At 40.2% G+C, this 21430-nt stretch overlaps 1 protein-coding gene across 22 annotated transcripts in view; it reads right to left on the bottom strand.

The window, feature by feature from the left end:
* The window catches only part of OCA2 (OCA2 melanosomal transmembrane protein), a 431394-nt gene that overhangs the window by 325984 nt on the left and 83980 nt on the right, over positions 1-21430 (bottom strand). For 21 of the 22 annotated variants that reach the window (XR_013536485.1, XR_008482351.2, XR_013536487.1 and 18 more), the window contains 3 exons: positions 21106-21230; positions 19661-19799; positions 5256-5388 (listed from right to left, as the gene is read on the bottom strand). Coding sequence is in view for 15 of the 22 variants with exons in the window: in XM_054258175.2 (XP_054114150.2) it covers positions 5256-5388; positions 19661-19799; positions 21106-21230 (397 nt within the window). In the remaining 7 variants the exon portion in view is untranslated. Of the gene's footprint in view, positions 1-5255; positions 5389-19533; positions 19800-21105; positions 21231-21430 lie in introns of all 22 variants that reach the window. The other variant, XM_054258174.2, reaches the window with a different exon arrangement.

The following is a 21430-nucleotide window of genomic DNA, read 5'->3' as shown; positions in this document are numbered from 1 at the left end:
GTGCTGCAACCTCATAGCTAAACACTTTATCTTTCTCCCATAAAGTCTCTCTCCTACCCTCACCTTCTTAGTTTTTACATAATGCAGTTGTTCTTCTAGGCACACAAGACTGAAACATCATACTCATCTTGTCAATGTCAGTCTCTTTTATATTTCCATATTAACATTATTATGTCACAGGTGTCAGATCTATGTTTGACGCTAAAGGATAAATTTTAATTGGTAAGTTACAAGATGGCCTTCCGAAACTGGAAAGAGATACAAGATGCATCATAAACAAACATATGCTAGGGCAGCGTGAGCCTCAAGAGAAGCCCAGGACATGCTGGCACAGCTCTTGTCTGTTTCTTCCCGTCCCTGATTATCTGCTTGTCCAGGCCTTGCCCTATCACATTTCTTAATTTGTATTGTTCCTTAGTAAGCTTTAACTACAGTCACTTCCTACCAACCTGTCCCTGGATAATCATAAAACACAGCTTGTTCTATCATTCTATCTATCTATCTATCTATCTATCTATCTATCTGTCTGGTCTGTCTTACGCCTGTAATCCTAGCACTTTGGGAGGCCAAGGCAAGCAGATCATCTGAGGTCAGGAGTTCAAGACCAGCCTGGCCAATACAGTGAAACCCCATCTCTACTGAAAATACAAAAATTTAGCTGCAGGCAGCTATTAATTTAAATAATAAAATCAAATAAATCTATCACCTTCCCAGATGATAGAAAGATGACTGATATTTATCTAGCTATCATCTTCCTGGATTTATCATTTCCTAGATTAGATGACAGATTATAGATAAATAGATGACTGACTGATTGATTGATAGACAGACAGACAGATAGATAGATTCCTTCTTTCAAATATCCAGTAGTTCCCCATGGCCTGCAGAATAAAGTTAGAGATATTAAAGATCTTCAGAGACAACTCTAATTCCCAAATGACCACCAGCACCAATGTGAGCTCTGATTCTACCATGTAAGTTTCAACTCTTTGTCTTTGCCACTCTCACCTCTTTGGTGAGACACTTACATGTCTATCAGCCTCTATCTTTCTGAGCTTCTCAACCAGCTTCTGATGGTATTACTTAGAGTGGCCACATACATGTTTTAAACAGGCAAAGAAAGTGCAGTGTGGGATGTGCTCTCACACAGGAGGTGATGGCTTCCAGAGAAGCCTAGAGTAGTGAGCTCAGAGCTAAGAATCTCAAGAGAAGAAGCCTAGGCCAGAAAGAGAGAAATGGAACTATACTAGTGTTAGGTTCTTCTCCTGTATGTTAGGTAGTATACTACCACTCAAAGTTAGTGGTATAGTCACTGAAATCACAAAACAGAATTAAAGTCCAAAAAACTCACAGCCAAAAGAGGAGAAAATATAGAATATTTTAAATACTCAATTAATTCAAAAGAAGGCATAAATGAAGAAAAGGGTAATAACAAAGCACAAATATAAAACAATAATATGATGTTACACTTAAATTGAATCACATCAACTAAGCTCATGACATTTAAATGGTCTAAGAGACAATTAGAGTAGATAAAAAAGCAAGATACAAACATACGCTGCTTACAAGAACTATACTTTAAAGACATAAATATGTTAAAAGTAAAAAGATGGAAAAAGATATACCACACTAACACTAGTCAAAAGAAAGATGAAACTGTTATATTAACAATAAAGTATATTTCAGAGCAAAGAATATTAACACGGATCACAAAGATTGTTTTTAAAACAATAAAGGACAATCCTAAATATTTATGTGCCCTAATAGTAAACTTTTAAAATGCATAAAGCAAATACAATTAAAGAGAAATAAACAAATCTATAATCACCCTTAGACATATCTGTATACATCTTTCAATAATTAATAAGTAGATAGAAAATCAGCAAGAATATAAATTACTTGAACAACATTATCGGCCAATCTGACCTAAGCCACCATAATTGACATAATTGGACATCCGACCCAACAAGAGCAGAATATATTGTAATTTCTAGTGCACACAGAATATTTATAAAGCTAGACCACATTCTGTAGCCATACAAGTCTCAATAAATAAAGGATTCAAGATTTATGAAATACAGTCTCTTACTATAGAAGAACTAAATTAGGTAACTGCAAAAACTGTCCCAAATACTTGGAAAGTAAATAAACCATCTAAATTATCCAAGGATCAAAGAAGAAATAAAAAGATGATTTATAAGGTAATTTGAACAGAATGAAAATGAAATAAAATATTTAATCAATTAGTGAGAGGTCACAGAAGATGCTCATAAAATCAATAACCTCAGCCTCCATTTTAAGAAAGTAGTGAAAGAAAAATAAGTCCAAAAGTAAGCAGAAAAAAATAAATACAAAGCAGAGTAGACATTACTAAAAGAGGAAAAAACTACAGAGAAAAATCTATTAAAAGCTGGTTCTTTGAGATCAATAACACTGACAAATCAGAGAGAGAGAGAGAGGACACAAACTATCAAACTATCAATATCAAGAATGAGAAATATGACATTATCAAAAATTTAATAACTTTTAAGAGGATAATGAAAGAATATTATGAACAATTTTATAATAATACATTCAACCACTTAGATTAACTGGAAAAATTCCTTGAAAGACATAATCTACCAGGAGTCACTCGAGGAGAAAGATAACTTAAATAGCCATCCCTACATACATATTATGGAATTTAAATCTGTAGTTAAAAACCTTCCCACAAAAACATCTAGGCCTACAAATGTCAAATAAACATTTAAGGAATAAGTAATAGCAATTCTACAAAACTTCTTCTAAAAAACTGAAAATGAGAAAATATCTCCACATTCATCCTATGAGAACAAAAGAAGACATCACAAGAAGGGACTGCAATCAATGTCCCTAATGTACACAAACACAAAATGCTGTACACAGTATTAGCAAAAAGCAGCATGAGTTGAATATCTGCTGATCACAGGGATAGACTCTGGTGATTATCGTTCTTTTCACCATGTAAGTCACGTTCTCTCCCATTCTGAACACCTGACAGGCTGGCCCGTCCTGGTCCCTTGTGACTGGGTGGGGCCAGCCTGTGTCATTTGATGGCAGACTGGGCCCATGCTATTCTCTCTGCCTCCAAAGCCAGCAGCTCAGGACTCTAAAGAGATGATGATCAGGACCCCTGCCAGTCCATGGGGAAGTACAGAGCCAACATGAGGAAGAAGTACAGAGCCAACATGAGGAAGAAAACACAGTTTTGGAAGTTACTGAGATTTCAGTTACTTTTTCACTGCAACATAACCAAGCCTGTTCTGACAATGCTCTGTGGACCACCACAGATCTGCTAAACTCAGTTCTCTTGAGTGGGGCTTAGGAATCTGCAGTGTTACCAAGCACCCCAAATTTGGAGCGCTCTAGGCCCAACAGTGGCACAGAGCAATCACCCCACTCTGCACTGCTGGTCTTAGCACTGCCGTAGGGTTCCAGCCTCACCAGGTATGTCCACTCTCAACCATCCCTCCCCACTTCCCTCGAAGCTTTTCTCTGTTCCTTACTCAGGAATACTGAGGAATTGTGACACAGATTTTTTTATTTTCTATATATCTAAATCTGGGTATCCCAAATTCATCTCAAGCCTAAACTCTCCAGGACAGCTTACTAACAACACAGAATTCCTGGGGGTGACGCTAGAAATCTGCATATGCAACAATCATCCTGGGTCCCTCTTATCACCGGGAGGTTGGGAGAGGTGGGCGTAATAGGGCAGGATGACCGCTGAGCTCTCCACCAAGGCACAGCTGTGACACACAAGCTCGAGGAGAGGGACAGTCACCCACCACGATCACAGTCTCCTTCGTGCTCTCTTGGTTCTCACATTTTCATCAAAAAATGAAACCTATTTATTAATTCACATCTTACTCTACATATATTAGTTGATTATAAAACATTTTAAACACATCTAACTAGTTGTTAAGGGTTGAACTCTGTCACAAGCCTCAGGTAAGGTGACTAGATTTTCCCAAGAACACATTTGTTTTAACAGATGAATCTTGAGAAGGAATGCAAAACAATGTTTTCTTAATGAGATTTTTTTATTTCAAATCTCATTAAGTCATTCCTCAAATTCTGAATGACATGAAGGTCACACAGATCTGTCTTGGACTGTCATCATCGGGGGAACTAGGGTATGGCAGGACCATGTTTTGGCCTCCAGCCTTCTGTGAGGAAATGGATTGGGTTAACTCACCCAGAACAAAGACAAACTAAGGTCCAGTAAGACACAGGCCAGAGGAATCACAAAGGCTGACAGACATCAACATACAATCCATGAGCCCTGAAAATCCCCGAAGAGCGACTTCATCTGCTGAGCCCTCCTCGCCTGAAGCCCCTGTTACCCAACCCACACAGCATCCACATTCTGGACCCCACTGAGGAAAGCCTGGCCGTTTCCCAAATAATCCATTGTTCCTAAAATATTCTATCTATTCAGTAACAATCTCAATAAGTAAAACATCTACTGAAGTGTTTAAGCGATGAAAATGGAATTGAGACGATGGCCCCAAGCCCTCGTCCTGTCCTGCTGGCTGGTGCTGTTTGTTTGTTTGTTTGTTTTTTGAGACTGTGCGTCACTCTATCGCCCAGGCTGGAGTGCAGTGGTGCAATCTCAGCTCACTGAAACCTCCACCTCCTGGGTTCAAGAGATTCTCCTGAGTAGCTGGGACTACAGGCATGAGCCACCACACCTGGCTAATTTCTGTATTTTTAGTAGAGACGAGGTTTCATGTCGGCCTGAACTGGAACTCCTGACTTCAGGTGATCCGCCCGCCTCAGCTTCTGAAAGTGCTGAGATGACAGGCATGAGCCACCACACCCAGCCCAGCATGTGCTCTTGGTTGACAGGGCATGTCACCTCCTGTGCTGGGTATGGTGCTGCATTTGCAGTCACATTTAACACTCAAGCTATGACACACTGTTAGACACTACAGTCTGTATGTTAGCACATTTGTACCATTCACGTGTGGCTTTAGGAGGTTACAACACTTAAGTTGTACATGGTGGCCATTACTTCCCACATTTACCCCAGTACACTTCACAGAAAACTGAAGAGGCACAGCTCGTGATAGCAGCCCTGAAAACAGTGTATACTAGCAAGCAGGCGTGGAGAGTCACTGATACTGAGCACGCAGCACCCATCAACAGATACTTCCTGATAAAAACTTCCCTGGCAAACAAACAATATTATGGTAATGAAATCTGAGCCTACATGAGGGGGCACTTGTACTCACCAACAATCTCACTGGGTTCCTTGTTATAAAGCTTTCGGTTCCAGTAAAGGAGCCTGAGGAGTGGAAAGGAGACCAGGAGAACAAGGCAAATCCCAACGAACATGTGTGCAGTGAATCCGGCAAAGTCGAGGCCCTGGAAATAGACAAGTGGGAATGAAACAGCAGACGGGCCTTTCCTCTGCACAGGCAGCAGCACCCTGAGTCAGGGTTCAGGGAGGGCCAGGGCCCAGGAGGGAAGGGACTCACCAGGAATTCCGGGACCTTAGAAAGAGGTCCTGGAGCCCAACAGAAAGCCCAAGGAAAACCATGGACTCCTCACCATGATTGTGAAAACTGTTAAGGTTTGTTTCTTTCATGTCAAGCACCAAACACCAGTTCTTGCACAAATGACAAGCCAGCTCAGGAGGAAATAAAAACACACTATCACGTCTAATTCAACCTTAGCTCGCCTTCACCACCAGACTGATGGCTTCCCCAAGACAGAGTGAAAAAAGACTGAATGGGACAAAATACTAAACTATATGATAACATTTGCCCATTTAAAGGTAAATTGAATTTTTAAACATTTCATTTAAATCTCTGCCATCAATTTGAAAAGCATCCTCATGGCTGGAGAGCACAGCCCTCTGCAGGGCACCCGGGGCCCACCAGGGCTGAGGCTGCTGAGAGCATGAGGAGCAGCCGCAGGGACCCAGACAGAAACCCTCTCCTTCCCCACACGCTTCCTTTGCCTGCCTAGGGCTCTGCACATGGCAGTCCACTGAGGGTATCTTCAGAGTTGGGCAAGGTCTCCATGAGGTTGGTCTGTCCTGCACTAAGTCAGCAGCAGCACTGGTTGCCTCTGTTCTTTCACTGACCACGTGCTTTGATACCTTTAGCATATCTGTGCAGGCACCTCCCGAGCCCCAGCAGGACAGTTGAGGCTACCGCCCCCACGAAGCTGGCCATCTGGCGAGAACTCAAGGTCTTTTGTATAGTGTTGATGGATCACAGGTGCCACAGAGTGGGTGAGAGGCACAGTGACAGTGCTCGACCATGGGGAGCAACAGGGGCAGGGTGGGAGGGATGACAGGCATCCAGCTCTGCCTTGGGAGCCTGGCGAACCTCTTACATGGGTAGAGAGGTGGCAAGTCACATGGAACAATAGTGAGGATCCCACAATGGGAGTTTGGAAAATCACCTTCCAAAGGACTGGGTTTGAGTGATTTAAATTACATTAATTGTTCCTTATCGAAGTTTACATATTTATCATCTCACTTTTAGAAAATATGTGAACTCATGTTCAACACTGTTAAAGATACAACACAACTAGAGGCCATCATCAATGAAGCTGTGTCAAAGTTTAGAGCTTGCGAATATACAATCATCTGAAACGCTTAATCCCTTGTAGTTACCTGTGCATCCAACGGTTATCCTTAAAAATAGCATTATAAATGACAGAAGGAGCTGTATAAGCTAATTCCTGGACAGACAGCAGGGAAACCACACAGAGGCAGGACTCATGGAATGCTTTGGATGATCATATATAAGAATTCACCACTTTTCTGACAGTTCTTCAATTACATTTAATTTTGTGTTTACCTCTAGAATTCACATTCATTCAGATATCTGAAAAAGGTCCATAACACTTTCAGGGGGTTAGGAAAATGTTTTCATTTCTTCTAAAACCAGAAGCAAAAAAAAATGAACTGGTGGGTCAGAGAAAATAATTTAAAATATGATACTAATATATGTACACACTAGCTGAGTCATGAAATACAACTGCTAATATTTTTTAGAGAAAATACCCAAGGAAGACAGAAGTACCTCTATCCTGAGTAATTCTTGGTCCCTTTGGAACATAATAACTATAAAGTTTTGCCCCATTTGAAATGTTGGGACAACTGGAGAGAGAAGTGATGAGTAGATGAAAGAAAAAAAAACTAAGGAGGTCCTGGGTGTGCATCCGCAGCAAAACAGCACAGCGCTGAGCGAAGCATGTGGGGGCTACTGGGCTTGTGATGACGGGGTGGGTTTGTCAAGTAAGAACGACGGTAATGAAAACTCCAAACTGATCGTTTCAGGAAACAGGCAGATGCCATGTGCAGTGCGATGCAGATGTTTGCGCTAAGCTGCCTAGGTGCAGGTAACCAGGCCCCCCTGCTGCTTTTATGTGTGTCTGTAATTTCCTAGACTCTTCTCCTTCGTGCTCCCAGTAACAAAACCACCCACCAGCACACACACATCAACTCAGCACCTAAATGCGCTCTTTCTGCTTCAAGGCGCTACTTCTGCTTTGTGTTGTTTTGTTATTGGCTCCAATCAGTCATTTTCTTCTTAATTTTCCCTGCTGTTCTCATTTGATGGATCAAATGGCCAAATATTAGGCATATAAAACAACCAACAGAGGAACCCCCCAATCAGATTAGAACATTCTCAGATTCATAAGCTACATATATTTAAGGGGATGCACCTGAGGGACTTCTGGCCCACCAATACCATTTTCTAGGAATGATGCTTTCAGGCTAGCTCTGACAAGTCAAAATGGTCCATTAGGTTGTAAGGGAGGGGCTCAAGCCAAAATGATTTCTTGAATTCTTCCATGTGAAAACTCAAAAGAAAAAAAAGGTCTTATGAAGTGTTTAGCTGAATCTATTGGATATTTTAGTAAAATATGCATGGTGTAATTTGAAAATATTCTGTCTAGACGCCCAGTGAGGAGAGGGCCCAGCACTGCAGGAATGGGTACGATGACAGGGAGGAGGGGGTGTGGGTCTCACTGTTTATAAGGGATCCATCAAGCATGGGCACAGGGGTCCTGGCACATATGGGGTAAAGAAAGAGCCTTTCGCAGAGACATGGATCCCAGCATGCTGAAAACAGAGCAAGCCACGGAGGGGATGAGCTCTGCTAGACAAGCTGACCTGGGCATTGAAAAGAGTAAAAAACAAAGACCCCTGAAGGCACACAAATCACAACAACAAAAAACACCTGCAAAGGAAATTAAGAGGGGACCAGAAAGACAGAGCAGGGTCCACTAGAGAGTGACACTAAGCTGTCACCCAATGGAGTGGGAGAAAAACAGTGGACGAGTAGCCAAACAACTTCACAGCACATGCAGCATGGCAGGAACACATGAAAAACACCGCATCATGCACAGCACAGTGGGAAAATGTGAAGAAGGTTCCAGCACACACAGCATGGTGGGAAAATGTGAAGAAGGTATGCACAGTCTGACACCCCAGCAAGGACCGCATGATGGGAAACCATGAAAAAACATCCCTGCACACACAGCATAGTGGGAAAACAGAAAGGACCTTGCAGCACGCATGGCACGGTGGGAAAACGTAAAGAAAGGCCCACCATGCACAGTATGGCAGGGAAAGCCTAAAGACCACTCCAGCATGCACGGCACGATGGGATACGTGAGAAACGCTCCAGCATGCACGGCATGGTGGGAAAATGGGAAGAACATCCCAGTAAGCCCAGCGCATGGCGTGGTGGGAAAAGTATAAAAAAACATCCAAGTGTACGAAGTGAGGCATGAAGGGTAAACTGTCTTCTGAGAAAGATAGCACTCAGAAGTGTAGGAGCACGCTTCCCTCAAGAGACTTCTCAGGTATTATTTTAAAGATAGTTGAATAGTTTTGTTCACCACGGTGAGTCTCTGTAGAACAGGCAAAAAGGAACAAATGTAATCAGCAAAGAAAAATTTTATCCCATTAGCTCGTTAGGAGCCGAAGGTGCAGTGGGTTGGTGCACGCTGATGCTACAGTCAGGCAGACTCATGCTTACCCCAGGGAGGCTTACGGTTGGAGAATAAGTGGTTGTCCACATGTTGGATCCTGGAGATCCTTCCTCCCTACCTGTTGCTGGAAATACCAAAAGAGAGTCATCCCAAGAGACCTGGGAGAGGTCAGCCTGGTGCAGCAATGGTAGGTGGAAAGCGCTTTCCTCACAACTTCCGTCATTTCTGCGTAATGCTCAGAAAATGTGGACGACTGTTCAGATGTGACTTCTTTACTGTTTCAAACTCTAGTGCCGATTTATTATTCCTCTGAACTACATAAGTATTCATTTCTTTGTGATTTTGTTTTCATTAGTTTTAGGGGTACAAGTGGTTCTTGGTTACATGGATAAATTGTATATTGGTGAAGTCTGGGATTTTGGTGCACCCATCACCTGAGTAGTGTACATTGTACATAGTATATAGTTTTCCATCCGTCGCCCCCTCCCAACCTTCCCTCTTCCTAGGGTCCAATGTTCTCGTTACCAGTGCATGCCTTTGCTTATTCACAACTAAGCTCCCACTTCTAAGTGAGAACATGTGGTACTGCTTTTCCATTTCTGAGTTACTTCACTTAGAATAAGGGCCTCCAGTTCCATCCAAGTGCTGCAGAAGACACTATTCCATTATTTTTTATGACTGAGTATTCTATGGTGTGTGTGGGTGTGTATATACATATGTATATATATGAAGAAAATGTGAGACTATATATATGATGCCCATCAACAGATAATATATATATAATCTCACTCTATATATATATCTCATATATATAAAATCTCATTATATATGTATCTCATTATATATATATGACATTATATATATACAATAAGATTATATATATTCTCTATATATAATCTCACATATATAATCTCATATATAATATATATAAAATGAGATTATATATTCTCTATATATGAGACTATATATATTATATATACTCATATATATGACATTATATATATTCTCTATATATGAGACTATATATATTATATATACTTATTATATATATGACATTATATATATTCTCTATATATGAGATTATATATGATATTATATATATTACATATACTCATTATATGTATTATATTGTGTATACTGATATATATATCATATATATATCAATATATATGAGATCACATATATATATAATCTCATTATATATAATGATAAACCCCTATAGACCTTACCACCTCTTGCCCTCAGCCTATATACCAGCTTCGTCAGCAAACTCTTTGAAGATTGTAAAGTAAGCACAAGTATTATGATAAAAACCTTAGGTCAAGGTGTAGTCAATGAAGTGGGAAGAAATGCGCTACATTTTCTAAATTAGAAAATTCTATGACAACCTTTATGAAATCTAAAGACCTAAGGTGGATTTAGCAGTAAATCAAGAATAGAGAGCTTGACTGAATAAGGCCATGAAGCACGCACACACTGCCCATCACGCTCCTCAAACATCATATAAAAGTACCTTGCCAACAAGCCACTTCACACTGATATAGAGGGGATAAGTCGTAACATGGTAAACATACTGGAAAGCGCGCTCGGACGAATCAAAGTGTAGCTTAAACTAAAGCATCCAGCTTACACCCGGAAGCTCTCATCAATAGCTGATCACTTTGAGCTAACTCTAGCCCCAACCTCATATAACTATATTATTTAACTACAATAATTAAACCATTTACCTATTACAAAAGTATAGGTGATAGAAATTATATTTCGGTGCCATATAGTACCGTAAGGGAAAGACAAAAACTTAATAAAGCATAAAAAAGCAAAGACAAACCCTTCTACCTTCTGCATTAGCAATTAACTAGAAATAGCTTTTTATAGAGAACTTCAACAATGCCCCCCAAAACCAAGCAAGCTACCCAAGGGTGGCTAAAAGAGCACACCTGTCTATGTGGCAAAATAGTGGGAAAATCTATGGGTAGTGGCGACAAACCTATCGAGAGCCTGGTGATAGCTGGTTTTCCAAGAAAGAATCTTAGTTCAACCTTAAATTTCCTTACAGAACGATTTAATCCTCCCGTAAATTTAATTGTTAGTTTCAAGAGGGACAGCTCTCTAGACCCTAGGAAATAACCTTTTATAGAGAGTAAAACATTTTACCACCATAGTTGGCCTAAAAGCAGCCACCAATTAAGAAAGCATTTAAGCTCAATACTCAATTATTCTTAATCATACCCATCTAACTCATTATATATATATATCTGATTATATATATAATTTCATTATATGTAATTTAATATATATTATCTCATTTTATATATATATATAATCTCTACATATGTAATCTCATTATATGTAACCATATAATCTCATATATAATCTCATGTACGATGAGATCATATATAATCTCATGGTATATATGATCTCATAATCTGATCATATATATGATCTGATCATATATATCATATATGATCTCATATATAATCTCATATATATCATCTCATCATATATGGTCTCATCATATATAATCTGATCATATGTAATCTCATATAATCACAACATATATAATCACATCATATACAATGTCATCACATATACAATCTCATCATGTACGATCTCATCAAATATCTGATCTCATATATATGATCTCATCCTACATAATCTCATCATGTATATAATCTGATTATATATAATATCAGCATATATAACCTTACCATATATAATCTCATCATAAATATAATCTCATATACTCTCATCATATATAATCTCATCATATATAATCTGATTGTATATATGATCTCATCATATATAATCACATCATATATAATCTCATCAAATATGGTTTTATCACATAATCTCATCATACATAATCTCATATATGATCGCATCATATATAATCTCATAATCTCATCATAAATATCTCATATAATCTCATCATATATGATCTCATCATATATATAATCTCATTATATATACATTTCATTATATATATTCTAAGAGGGATTATATTCTAATCTTAGAGGGAAGTCTTTCAGTTATTCTCAATGAGTATAATGCTAACTATAGATCCACAAATGTTCTTTACTGGGCTGATGAATTTCTATTTTTTCCCTAGTTTATTGGAAGATTTTATCACTAACAGATACTGGATTTTGCCAAATGTTTTTCTGCATCTATGAGATGATAATATGGTTTTCTCATTGAGTTTGTTAGTAAATTACGTTGATTAATATTTCAGATACCATAATGATCTTCCATTCCTGGATAAATTCTACTTGGTTAAGATGTATTACCTACTTATTTATTGTTAAATTGGATTTATTAATTTTTAAAATATTAAATCTATGTTCACAAGAAATGTTTATCTCTAGTTACCTTTTCTCATACTGGTTTTGTATAGTTTAGATATCAGAACCACATAGAATTAATTGGGAAATACTCTCTTCTCTTCCATTTACTGTAAAGCTTTGTATAGAATTGGTATTACGACATTATTTTTTCCTTAACTATTTGGTAGACTTCACCAAAGAATTCACCAAATAGCCTGAGTTATTTGTTTATGCTGTTTTTGTTCTTTGTGGGAAGGTTTTTTAACATTTTTTATTCTTTTTATGGATATAGGGCTAATCAGGTTACCTACACCTTCTTGAGTGAAGTTTTACAGAGTGTGTATTTCCAAAAAATTGTCTGTTATATCTAAGTTGTCAGTTTACGTAGAGTTCTCCATGATCTTCTCTAACAACAAGGTTAATGTCTGTATGCTCTATTGTAATATAACAGCTCTTATTCTTGATATTAGTAATTTGTATCTTCTCTCATTTTCCTCATCAGCTTGGCCAGATGTTTATCGATATGATTCATCTTGTCAAAGAACCAGCTTTTGCTTTCATTGGTGTTCCCTATTTTTCTGGTCTGTGTATATGTTTTTCTTCTGCTTACTTTTAATTTACTCTTCTCTCTGATTCCATAGGATAAAGCTGAGGTTATGGATTTGAGACACATATTTTCAAGTACAGGTGTTTAGTGTTATAAATGTCCTTCTACATACTGCTTTAGAGTGGGGACCAGCACACTTGGAGGCTGGAATACAGCCGTATCCATTCATTTATGTGTTGCCTATGGCTGCTTTCATGCTATATAATGGTGCAGCTGAGTAATTGCAATGGAGACCATATGACCCACATGCCTATAAAAGTAACTACATGTACCAGAACAGAGATATAGACCAATGGAACAGAACAGAGGCCCTGGAGACAACGCCACACATCTACAACCACCTGATCTTTGACAAATCAAAGCAATGGGGAAAGGATTCACTGTTTAATAAATGGTGTTGGAAAAACTGGCTAGCAGTGGGCAGGAAGCAGAAACTGGACCCCTTCCTGACACCTTACACTAATATTAACACCAGATAGATTAAAGATTTAACACAATAAAAACCCTAGAAGAAAACCTAGGCAAAACCATTCAGGACATAGGCATAGGCAAGGACTTCATGACTAAAATACCAAAAGCATTGGCAACAAAAGCCAAAATAGACAAGTAGGACCTAATTAAACTCCAGCGCTTCTATACAGCCAAAGAAACAATCATGAGAGTGAACCAGCAACCAACAGAATGGGAAAAAATTTTTGCAATCCACCCATCTGACAAAGAGCTAATATCCAGAATCTACAAATAACTAAAACAGACTTACAAGAAAAAAACAAATAAACCCATCCAAAAGTGGATGAAGGATATGAACAGACACTTTTCAAAAGAAGACATGTATGAGGCCAACAAACATGAAAAAATGCTCATCATCATTGATTATTAGAGAAATGCGAATCAAAAGCACATTGAGATACCGTCTCATGCCAGTTAGAATGGTGATCATTAAAAAATCTGGAGACAACAGATGCTGGAGAGGATGTGGAGAAATAGGAACACTTTTACACTGTTGGTGGAAGTGTAAACTAGTTCAACCATTGTGGAAGACAGTGTGGCAGTTCCTCAAGGACCTACAAATAGAAATTCCATTTGACCCAGCAATCCCATTACTGGGTATATACCCAAAGGATTATAAATCATTCTACTATAAGGACACATGCACACGAATATTCATAGCAGCATTGTTTACATTAGCAAAGACCTGGAACCAACCCAAATGCCCATCAACCATAGACTAGACAAGGAAAATGTGGCACATATACATCATGGAGTACTATGCAGCCATTAAAAACGATGAGTTCATGTCCTTTGTAGGGACATGAATGAATCTGGAAACCATCATTCTCAGCAAACTGACACAAGAACAGAAAAACACCACATTTTCACTCATAGGCAGGTATTGAACAATGAGAACACATGGGCACAGGGAGGGGAGCACCACATGCTGGGGTCTGTTGCGGGGGCCAAGGGAGGGACAGCGGTGGGGGGGTGGGGAGGTTGGGGAGGGATAACATTGGGAGAAATGCCAGATGTAGGTGAGGGGGTGATGGAGGCAGCAAACCACATTGCCATGTGTGTACCTATGCAACAATCCTGTATGATCTGCACACGTACCCCAGAACCTAAAGTACAATTTTAAAAAAGTTTTTTAATTAACTATATAGCCTTCTAAGAAGTCTGCTGACTTCTGCTTTAGAAGAATCACACAAATTTTGATATGTTCTGTTTTCACTATGAGACAAAATTGCTCTGGACTGAACTGTGTTTCTCTGAAAGTCTTCTGGCCAAAGCCCTGCCCAATCTCCTCAATGGGGTAGTAACAGGAGATGGAGTCTCCTTCAGAGGTGATAGGGCTTAGAGGAGGTCAGGAGGGTGGAGCCCTCATGCTGGGATTAATGCCTGTACAAGAGATGCCAGAGAGCTTCCTGTCTGCCTCTTCTCCCTGCCTCCCTACCACATAAGGACACAAGGAGAGGGCAGCCATCTGCAAGCTTGGAAGAGAGCCCTCGCCAGGGAACGAAATCCACTGGATCTTGAACTTTCTAGCCTCTAGACTGTGAGAAATGAAGTGCTGTTATTTAAGCTGCCCAGCCTACGGTATTTTGTTACGGCATTCCGAGCTGATGAGTACAAAAATACTTCCTAATTTCAATCTCACTGTCTTCTTTGACCCTTGGATTACTGAAATGTGTGTTAGTTTCCAGATATTTGAGTATTTTCCAAATATCCTTGTTTTTAATTTCTAATTTAATTCAACTATGTTCAGAGAAAATATTTACATCACTTGAATCTTTTTAAATTTATTGAGATTTGTCTTAAGGCCTAGAATCTATTTCAGTTAATGTTTTATGTGCACTTGGAAAAGATAAACATTCTTCTGATGTTGAGTGGAGTTTTTATAAATATCAGTTAGGTCAAGTTAGTTAACAATAATGAAGTTTTCTATATCCTTGCAGATTTTTCTACTTGTTCTTTCAATTATTGTGAGAATTGAAACTGAACTTTCCAACTATAATTGAGAAGATATTCCTCCTTGCACTACTATCAAGTTTCACATATTTTGAAGCTGTCATTAATCACATAAATGTAATTTTTATGTCCTCTATATGAATTTACCCCTTCATTATGATGAAATGTTCTTTAATCCTAGTTATATTCTTTGCTCTGCAGTCTACTTCGTCAGATATTAATATAGCCACTTTCTTCTGATGAGTCTTTTGCCATTTCTTTCAACTATTTGTGTCCATATATACATATATATATTTGAGAGAGTTTCACTCGTTACCCAGGCTAGACTGCAACGGCGTGACTTTCTCTCACTGCAACCTCCACCTCCCCAGGTTCAAGTGAGTCTCCTACCTCAGCCTCCAAAGTGGCTGGGATTCCAGGCACCCACCACCACATCTGACTAATTTTTTGTATTTTTAATAGAGACAGGGTTTCACTATGTTGGCCAGGCTGGTCTCAAACTCCTGATCCCAGGTGATCCACCAGCCTCGGCCTCCCAAAATTCTGGGATTAGAGGTGTGGCCCACCATGCCTGGCCTTGTCTTTATATTCTAAACATGTGTCTTGTAAGCAGCACATGCAGATGTTCCCTGACTTAGTTTGGTTCAATTTACAATTTTTCAATTTCACAATAGCACAAAACCATCTCAACTTTGATGTAATGTACAATATTCAGTAAGTTACATGACATATCCAGCACTTTATTATAAAATAGGCTTTGTGTTAGAATTTGCCCAACTATATGCTAATGTAAGTGTTTTGAGCACATTTAAGGTGGGCTACGCTAAGCTATGATGTTCAGCAGGTTAGGAATATTAAACACATTTTGGCTTATGATATTTTTAATTTACAATAAGTTTATCTGGATGTAACCCAAAGTCACTTGAGGAACATCTATAGCTGAATGGTGCTTGTTTGTTTGATCTGACAATGCCTGCTTTTTAATTGGGATATTTAAAGTATTTACATGCTATGCAATTATTAAATATAGTTAGAATAACTTGTACAACTTGTTTTATGTCTGTTTCCTTTTGCCCTTTTTCTACAATCCATTCCATTAAATAAATATTAGTTATTATTCTCTTTGTTTTTCCTTTCAGTGGTTGGAGTTTATCGTGTGCATTTTTAACTTGCCATGGATTACCTTCAAGTCATACCTTCAAGTCATTTACAGACTATAAAAATCTTACATTAATAGACTTTAATTTCTCCCCTTCCAGGCTTTTATTGTCATCGATTCTACTTACACGTTACATTATTTTTTAAACAATTATCTCAAAGTGGTTTGAATACTTTTTTAAGTATGTGAATTTACCTATATAGTTACTCTTTTCAGTGTTCTTCACGACTGTGTGAAGATCCATGTTTCCATTTGCTGTCATTTTCCTTCTGCCTTAAGGACTTCCTTTTGCATGTCTTACCATGTGGGCCCCCTGTTGATGAATTCTTTTTAGATTTTCTATATGAAAAAAATGTCTGGTTTTAGTATATAAGAAAAATTTTCACTGGGTGTAGTACTCTGAGGTAACAGGTGTTTTCTTTAAGTAAAGGTATTGCTCTGTGGTCTTCACACGTGCATTCTCTAAAGAGAAATATATTGTCATCTTCATCTTTGTTTCCTGGCCTGTAACATGTCTCTTTCTTTGGAAACTTAAAGATTTTCTCTTCATCATTGCTTTGAAATAATTTTATTATGATGTGCCTTAGTGTAGTATTCTTCATGCTTCTTGTGCTCTGGCTTCACTGAACTTCTTGATTCTGCAGGTTTATACCATTCATAAAATCTGGAATTTAGGACCATTTTTCAGATGTCTTTTTCGGTTCCCTCTCTCCTTCAGAGGTGAGAACTGCATATTTGTTAGGCCACCTGAAGTCTTCCCGTAGCTCACTAATGCTTTCCAGTCCTTGTTATTATCTTTTTACTCTGTTTCATTTTGGATCTATGTCTTCAAGTTCATTAATCTTTCCTTATATATCTAACATGCCATTAATCCCAAGTGTATTTCTGTCTCAGACATTGTAATGTTCATGTGTACATGTTTGATGTGGGGCTTTTTAAATATCTTTAATGTTGCTACCTGATGAATAATAACAGTTTTAATGCCCCAGTCTGCTAATCCCAGCACCTGTATCTGTTCTAGGTCCATTCCAAATGGTTTGCATCATTCCTGTCACAGGTTATATTTTCTTTCTTTTTTTATATGCCTGCTAATCACTGATTGGTTGGCAGACATTGCAAATTGTACCCTTTATGTTGTTGAATATTTTTGTATCACTCTAAATGTTCCTGAGGTTTGTTCTGGGATGCAGTTTGTTCTGCGATGTCAGAAACAGTTTGGTTCTTTGGGGTCTTAGTTTTGAGATTTCTTAGGTGGAACCAGAGCAATGTTCAGTTTAGAGTTACCTCTCACAACAGACAAGAGCCTTCTGAGTACTCTACCCAATGCTCCATAAATTAAGAGGTTCAGCCTGCCTGGCAGAATAGACATTATTATTACTCCTGTTCTTGTGTGCGTCAAGCACTCTTCCCTCTCATCTTTTTGGGTTGCTCTCCCCAGGTCTCAGGTAGTCTCCTCGAATGAATGCACTGATCTGAACACTCTGCTGAATACTCCAAGGGGACCCTCTGAGGATCTCTGCAGTGCTCTCTCCCTGGTCAGCTCTGTCCTCTCTGGGCTCTCACTGCCATAGTCTCCCCAGACTTTCAGCTTCATCCCGTCAACTCGGGAAGTCTCAGGGGCTCTGCCAGGATCGTCCCTCCCTGCACTGCACTCTGGAAGCTCTCTCAAGTAGTGAGCTGGAGCAGTCACAGAGCTCACTGCATTTGTGTCCCATCTTGCAGGGATCACTGTCCTTTTGTGCCTGGTGTCTGGTGTCTTGGTTACCATTGTTCCATGTGTTCTGTCTGGTTTTGGTTTATTTTTGTTTGTTTTATTTGTTTGGCTATCTCAGGCAAGAGAGCAAATCCAGGCCCTGTTACTCCATGTTAGCCAGACGCAGAAGCTGTGCTGTCTTTTGTATTCAAATATATCCACATACAAACACTCTGGGATGCTATCTCCAACAAAATATTAAAAGGATTTACCTTTGGTTCGTGGAATTATGAATTTTTATTGTGTGTGTGTGTGTCTATGAGACTTCTGTTTTCTACAAAAAAATATATTACTTTTTTATGGAATGAAACTAATAATACAGTTTTTCTTTTCCAAAAATAGTTCTTTTCCATGAGCATGAGCTGCCTCCTGGTAACAGGTGCCCTTAGGCAGGCTCTGTTACCACCTGCTATGTTCCAGGGTGTCACAATCATGGCTGCACACCTCAGCTCACACAGCCAGATTGCTGCAGTGTTGCCAAGCAGTTTCCCTGGGCAGCTAGGGAATGTAGAGCCATACCCAGAACCTCTGAGTTCTGAGAGGCTGAGCATGAGTTCTAGAGCATGCTGGTCCCATAAAGTAGCCATTAACACCCTGGAATCATGGGTTCTCAAAGGTTTAAATATTTGTCTGAAACACAGAGTTCAAATACAAACACACTGACACCCTTTGGACACATACACACACATAGATACAACATCTACAAGAAATAACACCAATGTGGAAGCATCTTACTGATACCTGACAGACGGGAGATTGAGAAAATTCTAATGATCAAAGAGTGGAGAATAAAAATTAATGATACAGTTCTAATTTTCATGCTTGAAGATGTGTAAAATACCATTTCACTCTCTAATACTTTGTCATTATTACACTATACAAAGAAATTAGACACTAATATTTATATGGGGCTTTCAGGCAGTTTATTTCTAAAGACATTTGTTTCCAACCCTTAAAAAATAAATTTTAAGTCTCATCAGTAAATTAATCTACCACAGTTAAGAAGAGAATCTCGTATCTCCAGTGAGAGGGAACAGGTCATTTTGTTTTTAATGTTAGTTGGAAGAAACCTCAGTTCCTATTAATATAATCAATATAACATACTATGACTGCCTATGTCATGTTATCCAGTTATTTGTTTAAAAACTGATCAGAATGAGAACGAAGTCAATTCCAGCCACTTAACTCCAGGACTGAAGGGCCAGTCACCTAACATCCTACTCTTGAGATGCCCAGTAGCACTCACCTTGAAGAGCTGGTGTGATGACCTTGATTTCTAACAAAGGCGTCCATGTGGGGGAGTGGTGGTCCACGAGCGCTAAGCAAGTGGAGGTGTGTGTTTTTGGAAGCAACCCTGGCATGCTGGTACGTACCATCTTCCTCAGCTCTTGGTTGGAAACAATAATGACATTTGGAGGGTCCCCAATGGCAGTGGCAGCTCCTCCAATGTTTGTGAAGATCACTTCTGCAATCAGGACTTGCCTTGGATCCAGGTTGAGCACCTCACACAACCTGTCACAAACGGAGGAAAATGAAAGCGGTCCCACAGTACACACCGTGAAAGGCCCACACACAACCCAGATATGTTTAAGGCACTTGCTCGTGTAAGGGAGGCACGCACGCGCGTACACGCACGCACACACACACACCCCCCCAAGTGAGGAGGGCAGTGCTGCGGGGGAATGAACAAATGCAACAGCCTCTGCAGCAGGACAGGGCAGGGCAGGCCCTCCACAGCCAAGCTGCTGCAGGTGGTCAGGTCCTCTGGGCCAGTGTGGGGGCAGTGTGGATGGCTCACACTGGGCCTGCTGACTCAGCCCCTTTCCCACCTTCCCCTTCCCGGATACCAAGGCCCTAAGCTCTCTTCTCACCCCTTCCCTTTGTTTCATTCATCTTTGTATTTTTTTGTTTACTTTGTATTGCTATAATACATACTAGACAGACATTTTTGGGGTATATGTGATACTGTAATACATTCATATAATCAAAGCAAGTAACTGGGATACCTGTCCCCTTAAATAGCTATCTGTTCTTTACCCTGGGAGCATTCCAGTTATTCTCTTCTAGCAAGGTTGAAGTGTACAACCGATTCATGCTAACTGTGTTCACCCTACACATCTGTCAGGCCACACTCTACAGCTGTGCAGCTCCACCACAGCCTCACACTAGATTTGTGCTGGAATCCAGGAGTCCTACGGCTTGGCCAGCACAGACCAGTGCCTGGGAGTGGGCCGGGCCGTGGTGCTCTATAGCTCCCCAGGGGACCCAGCATGTACAGAATTGGGAAACACTGCACTAAGCAAAGTATAGAAGGCACATCCCAGCATCCCCCACACCTGCCCATCCACATAGCCCACCCTCCATGCCTCTGATGAGGAACCTCACGGTGGCTGTTCCACCTTCCCCCAGCTATGTGACCCTGTGAGCCCTGAGCATGCGTGTGACCTGCTGAGCCAGCCCAGATGGCAGATAGTGATGGAGAAGAACATGGACAGGGACTCCTGGCACCTGCTGGTCCGGGGTGAGCCATTCTTGTCCACATTTCTCCCCATGAGAGCATAATCTCCAGGAAAGCAAGGCCTGTGTCTTCTGCGTCTCACAGGCATTTCTGCCACCGGATTCTGCGGCCCCACTGCTTGCAGTGTATGCCGCAGTCATACAAAGCAGACAGGGGCTGGACTGAAATGTAGTGAACTGTGGGCACGACCACCCACCTTTTCACGCACCTGAGAAGGAAGCCTGGAGCCAGGCCATGCAGCCAGAGCACACGCCTGCCAGAGCCTGGCCACAACCCCCAAGGCAGAGGTGCTCTGCATACCTTATGGTCACAGGTGTGAAGAGGAGCATGGTGGTGACGTTGTCCAGGAAGGCAGAGAGGACAGCCGCGATGAGACATAGCATGATGATCATGGCCCACACCCGTCCCCGGGAGAGCTGGTATGCCTGGCCACACACACACAGAGGATACAAGCCAGAGTCAGCGGGCTCATAAGAACAGAGGCTGCCTTTCATTAGTGACTCTAAGAACAGGGAGCCAAGCTAACATTGCCCCATGGGTTAAGACGTAGACCCACAGAGTCCTAGGGGAGCTGAGATGAGACAGCACTGGCCCCCACAGTTCCTGGACATTCTAAATCCTCCCC

The sequence above is a fragment of the Callithrix jacchus genome, chromosome 6, assembly GCF_049354715.1.
Source record: "Callithrix jacchus isolate 240 chromosome 6, calJac240_pri, whole genome shotgun sequence".
Lineage (NCBI taxonomy): Eukaryota > Metazoa > Chordata > Mammalia > Primates > Cebidae > Callithrix > Callithrix jacchus.
This window is presented reverse-complemented; position numbering and strand designations above follow the sequence as displayed.